Source organism: Balaenoptera physalus (genome assembly GCF_965194825.1).
Source record: "Balaenoptera physalus genome assembly, chromosome: 8".
Lineage (NCBI taxonomy): Eukaryota > Metazoa > Chordata > Mammalia > Artiodactyla > Balaenopteridae > Balaenoptera > Balaenoptera physalus.
Genome location: NC_138887.1, coordinates 90,808,577 through 90,814,576, shown reverse-complemented (window position 1 = coordinate 90,814,576; position 6,000 = coordinate 90,808,577). Strand labels below are relative to the sequence as shown.

The following is a 6,000-nucleotide window of genomic DNA, read 5'->3' as shown; positions in this document are numbered from 1 at the left end:
CCCCAAAACCAAACCACAAAAAACCCCCACAAAAAGAGCTCATAGATACAGAAAACAGATTGGTGGTAGCCAAAGGGGATGAGGGGGTGAGAGAAATAGGTCAAGGGGTCAAAGTTACAAACTTCCAACTATAAACTGTGAAGCCTCTTCAAGATGGTTTACAGATCTAAGAAAATGCACAGTTCTAATATTCACTAACTGTGTAATATTGTTTGTCTCTTCAATTAAATTCCTTGGGTTGGGAGAGACTGTTTATTTGTAAATCCCCATTACCTAGTACAATGCCTGACATATGTAGATGCTCACTAAGTATTAGTGGAATTAAATTAAATACTAATTAATTTCTTTTACATAATGTTAACTTGTTTCCTGAACTAAATTGGGTAAATTAACAGTGCAAGACATCAGCAATTAAACATTTAATGTGCTTGTACAGGTTTTGTATCCCTTCACCATATTTCTTTAAGGATGCAATCTCCTGTGTAGGTCAGAGAGAGCAAAAATATAATTGATGCCTACACTGTGGAGTGAAAAATCCTGTGGTAATTAAAAATACAGAGCATCAAGCAAAACTTTGCAAAGGGATATCTTTTTATCCCTCTCTCCATAGAAAGATTCCCTTCCACCCTCCATGTCAGTGATTCACCAAACATCACGGGAGCTACCTAGGTGACTCTGTATCTGTGGTGGCTTAAAGTGATTGAAGACAAGAAAATCCTGTTTCAGTAGAGCATTGTTTGACGACATGCTAAAAAAGTGACAGACACTTGGGATATAAAGAGGACAAGTTCTTGTCCTTCTGGGCATAGGGTCTGATTGAACTTCCTATGGAAATGCATCTCTTGGAGGGGAGGGAGTTTGACTGGGTACAGGCATTAAATTCTCTTTCACTAAAGAATCAGCCCCCACTATACTCTGTAGGCACTAGTTTAAACTCGGACCTTTTTTTTAAAAAAAAAATCAGACTGCCCCAAAGCTTAGATGACTGAAATTTCACCTTTGAATCCCTTTACCGTTACAAGAATATTCATGGATATAACCTGAAGGTAGTTGCTCTAGTCCCTGGGGGCACCTGAAGAGTTGGAACCTGTGTAGATGAAAAGAGTAGTTTTAAGGGGGTAAGAAGGTCTCTCTCCTCCAACACCCAACTAGGTATCTCTGTGCCAACTGTGGGGTTGCAGCTCCATTGTCATGTCTTCGGGTCCAAGGATGCACCTTGCTGGAGAAGAGGATCAAGCTGAAGTAGGGGCCAGGTGCTCTAGCAGTTGAAAGGTTGTCAGGGAAATGTTAGGTAATTCAGCAGCGCAGGGGAAACCACCCTTAGAGAGACAGACTTCCTGAGATTCAAGGATGCAAATTCCTTTAGATGTCTATGCATTAACTTCACTAAGACTCTCATAAATGGATGAGTTGGTACAGTCAGGTGAAATCAATCTTAGGCTTCCTCTGTCATTATGTAAATGGAGTAGGTAATCAGGCATGACTAGCAAAAACCAACTCAGTATACAAGATGATACATCACTTTAATTGTACGATTTATCAGAACAACAACTATTAACATACAAAGTACCATTCAGCTCAACTGCAGGTATAGGCAGTGACAAGTATCTAATTCTTCAAAGAATCACTTAACTCCCACAATCTGTCCAGACACATTAACCTAAGGACACGTTTATAAATAGCAAACATGATTTTCACATTGTAGCTTTCTCAAGCATATATACAGGTGTGCAGTCTTGTTGATGGGTTGATTTACATAAGCGCTATTCTCGATGTATTCATTCTCTTGACATCGGTGGAGACAGTTATTTCTTTCTGCAGAGTGGATTTTTTCTTCCTCATCCATCATTTACAATATTCTGTGAATCAGTATTACTCTTTACACTTCTGAAATAGTGATACTTGAATTGGAGTATCTCTGCAGTACAATTCCTTGTGTCTTCTGGTAAGTTCCACCATTGTCAAAGAGCTTTTGGTTGTAATCACTCTCTCTCGCAACAAGAGCCCAACTCTATGCTATTGGGTTTTAGCATAACACACCCTCTTTATAGCTTGCTGTGTTAACCCTTGGCTTCAAGTCCTGATGATGTAATGCGGGTGGGGTGTACTGGCAGTCAGTACATTTCCTTATCACTATTTACAGTCATTTAAAACCATGCTGTTATTAATCCAAGTCCGACATACCTTTTCTGAAATGTTCACAGTGCAGTATTTTTGTGGCCTAACAAAAGTTTTTTTACATCATTAAAAATAAACCTTTTTATAAAAATATAATACTTTAAATGTTTACATCGACAAAACCAGTTAGAGTATACTGTGCCACATGCATTATACAGTAGTAAGCACAAAATCCCACAGAACAAAACATCACAGAAGTCCTGACCAGAGTAACTGTTCATCCAGGTGAAATGGCCAGAACTTTCAGTTGCCTTTTTTTTTTCCCCCCTAAAATATGTTTTGCTTAACACAAAACATGTCCTAATGCAAAACTGGACTCCTCCTGATTTTATTGTCTCCAATTGCTTGTGGGGTGGAAGGCTGCCACCTGAGAAAGAGGCTAATATTTCCAGTCCATCGATTCTTTCTCGGCTCTACTTATGAGCCATGATTGGAACCAATAAAGTTTTAGTCGGATGTATTTTGCTTTAAAAACATGCTGAGTTACCTTTAAAAACATTTATCATCACAAATCACTTGTTTCATTTTCAGAGTCATTAAAAAAAACAAAAAAACAAAAAAACAGACAAAACTTGTAAATGTCCACATCCAGGTCAGAAAGGTATCATTCTCAAACAGTTGATTTTTAAATGACAAATATTTCACTGTGACTAAGCTATTTTATGAAAATCTTATCGTTGTCTATGTACATATGTAAATATTCCTACTAATTTATAAACACATTTCACGTCCTGCTGTTTTGAAATGTTGACCGTGTTGTCTGTGGATAGTTCTCCAATAAAAGGAATGTGTAGACAAAAATTTAAAAGGGAATGTTTACCTAATGGGCAAGTGACAATACCAGTAATAAAAAAAATGTGTTGTTCATACAACACATAAAAGTTATTTGAAATACTTTAATTCTAAATGAGTGGCCTGGTCCCAGGGCTGCCATGTCTGTCCTGGACATTACCACTTCTTTTGAATTTTCTGTGATCAAGAAGCCCTCAAAATGCATTGCTTCAGTTCCCCATATGAAATCAGGTGGGATCCTGATTTTTAAAAATTTCAACCCAGCTTTCAGGTTTTGGCCTGAATGTGACAGGAGCGTCATCACAGTTGCAGGATTGCTGTTGGTCACTGGCCTGTGGGACCAAGCTTCTGGCTCCGATGCATTGTCAGATGAGAAATTCCGTAGAATCCAGTCATTTTAAATAACAATATAAGGTCCTATAATAGTGCAATTTTGGCAAAAGCAAATAATACCTGGTGGCCTTTCAGTGGCCAGGCAGTGAAAAAAATATTGGACAAAGTGTGGACTGTTGTTTGGACAGTTCAGTGATGCTTGTCAGAAGGGGGCTGCTGGTACAGGTGCCTCCATCCATCATGTGTCCCCCTCGCCATCAACATTATCTTGTGATGACAACAGAGAAGGATATGGAGCGACACATTTGACATTCACGTATGTAGCGTTCACGTGGACATAGTGCTCCCCAATGAAAGTAGAGAATATCGCTGATATCCTGGAGACCAGTTCAGAAAAGGATGGGCGCAGTTCAGCTTTAGGGTGCCAGCATTTCAGCATCACTTCATACCTGTTTCAGAAAGGAAACAGTGCTGTGAGGACTCTGAAGGCAAGTATTTCTGTAAAAATAAAGAACATAAGAGCTACAGAAGATCCTGCTGGAATTCTTACTTACAAGGGATCTGGGCAGTATTCAGGTTGTAGGAGCCTTCTGCCTTGCAACAAATATACTGTGATATCAAAGGTGTTGACATCAGGATAAGGTGGTGCTCCTCTTGTCATCAGTTCCCAGAGGAGCACGCCAAAGGACCACTGGTCAAACAAGGGAAGGGAGAATCCAGGTGAGGGAAGGGTGACCACACAAATATGAAAGGTGATCAGCAGGTCTTCATAACTAAACTTGGTTTAGTGTATTCAATACTATTGCTGTTTTGGGCAAAATCTTCCTTAAAGGCAATCAGTAAGCTACATAATTATGACTCGTTTAAACCAGAATTGGATAAAGTTTAGATTACAAGTAAATGTAAAGTTTTCAAAGTCCACATGATGATTAACATTTCATCAGTAGTTTGTAGAGTGCATCTTCCAAGTTCTCTCTTATAGGGTCAAAGCATTAAAATGCTTCTATCCTTCTTTTTTATAATAGCTTCACTACAATTTTAGATTATTAGTAAAAAAAAAGAAGACAAGGCTTCCAAAATTTAAATGTGTGGGATTTCCAAATGAATGTAAATACTCCTTAAGAAATGTAACTTATCTAAAAGTTAATGTTAAAAGAGAAGGTCTAAGTCAGTAAAAGTAAAAATCCATATTAAAAATCAGAAGTAATAAAACTGCTAGGCATCAAGGCTCTCAACTGAAAATGAATTTCAATAAAATATATTTTGAAAATGTTAAAGGAGGAAATTAATATAAGACAGCTGTAACACTACTTTACAGGATGATCACTAGGACACAGAGAGGTTGACTGATTTGCTAAAAATTCCCCAATAAATCTGAATTCACACAGGGATAAACATTTAAGAGTTCTTGACTCTTGGGTCTTGCTTGGTCTACTAAACTTCACTAAGTATGCAATTTCTTGATTTAGAGCACTCTCCTTGGAATAGATCAGGTCATACATATTATCTCGCCCTGGACGTGTGCCAAGGTGAGAATGACACAATGAGAGTAAGTCAGGCTGTGTGGGTCACCGAGGACCCAGGAAATCGGTTCTCCCCTAGCAACACTTCCAGGACACTCACAGACCAAGAAGCACATGGGGGCAGGAATGAGGCACTGAGAAAAAGAAGCTCGGAGGGCAAAGAGAATACAGATCAGACATGCAGAGCAGGAAAACATAACATTGAGAAGCAAGTGTAGCTCGCAATACTCAGCAAGAAGGAGAATAAAGCTTGTGTTTCTGAAAGAAAGAAACCAGGTAGACACTGTGGTTGCCGGTACAAATCTCCATTAATGACTTTTTCCCTTTGCCCGAGTGCGAGAACCCTTTAAGGTCACTGACTTCCTTGATCCAAATAGAGAAAACAAACTCCTTCCCAGGTGGGCACTAGATAACTTTGCCCTTCAAAGTCAAAGTTTTCAATGCCTAAAAATCTTATGAGTCACTTCTGACAACTTCATTGTGTTAACCTTCAAGTTCCAGAATTTGCATTAGAATTTAAATCAATTTAACAAGTATCTACTGACCCTTGATGATGCACAAGTAGGTCACCGTTCAAGTTACTGGATAGGCCCCAAGGCTGATTTAACAGGGTTAAGAATATTATGCAATTAACTGTCACGTAGAACAATAAGATCTAATAACTGTGATACAGAGCAATTATAGAAAAGAGGTACAAATGTTGTGAAAAGGCAAAGGGATAAGAGTGGGGTACTGAGAAAGGCTTTAGGAAGAAAGTGACAGTATAGCGGGTCTTGAGGAACAGGGAGAATATGTTAAATAGATACGTGTATTGTAAGGGCAGAAAGAGTGTTCTGGATGGAGGGAGTGGGCCCAGGGGTAAGAGAAGTCGTGTGTTTTTTTGAACCATAAGGACAACAGGTCACTCTGCTTGATGTGTGGAGTAGATGAAGGGACGACGGATAGATAAGGTTGAAAGGGGACCATGTCTTTGAATGTTGAACGTGGGTTAAACTGAAATCGATGGGATGTGACTGGGGTCGAGCTCCAGGAGATTGCATCTGTAAACACTCTGCTTTAGACAAATAGGGGAAGCCCATCCACAATATGGAGACCAGTTAGGAGGTTTCTGAACAGGAGTAGGTGAGGGCTGCTACTGCTTACTGGCAACACAGAATCTTATGAGACTGAACTC

At 39.2% G+C, this 6,000-nt stretch overlaps 1 protein-coding gene across 2 annotated transcripts in view; it reads right to left on the bottom strand.

Moving 5' to 3' along the window:
• Window positions 1-1,507: 1,507 nt before the first annotated feature.
• MET (MET proto-oncogene, receptor tyrosine kinase) overlaps window positions 1,508-6,000 on the bottom strand; it is a 126,121-nt gene continuing 121,628 nt past the window's right edge. For both annotated transcript variants that reach the window (XM_082472252.1, XM_082472251.1), the window contains 2 exons: window positions 3,858-3,994; window positions 1,508-3,752 (listed from right to left, as the gene is read on the bottom strand). In XM_082472252.1, the coding sequence (XP_082328378.1) occupies window positions 3,542-3,752; window positions 3,858-3,994 (348 nt within the window). In that variant the 3' untranslated portion in view covers window positions 1,508-3,541. The remainder of the gene's footprint in view (window positions 3,753-3,857; window positions 3,995-6,000) is intronic.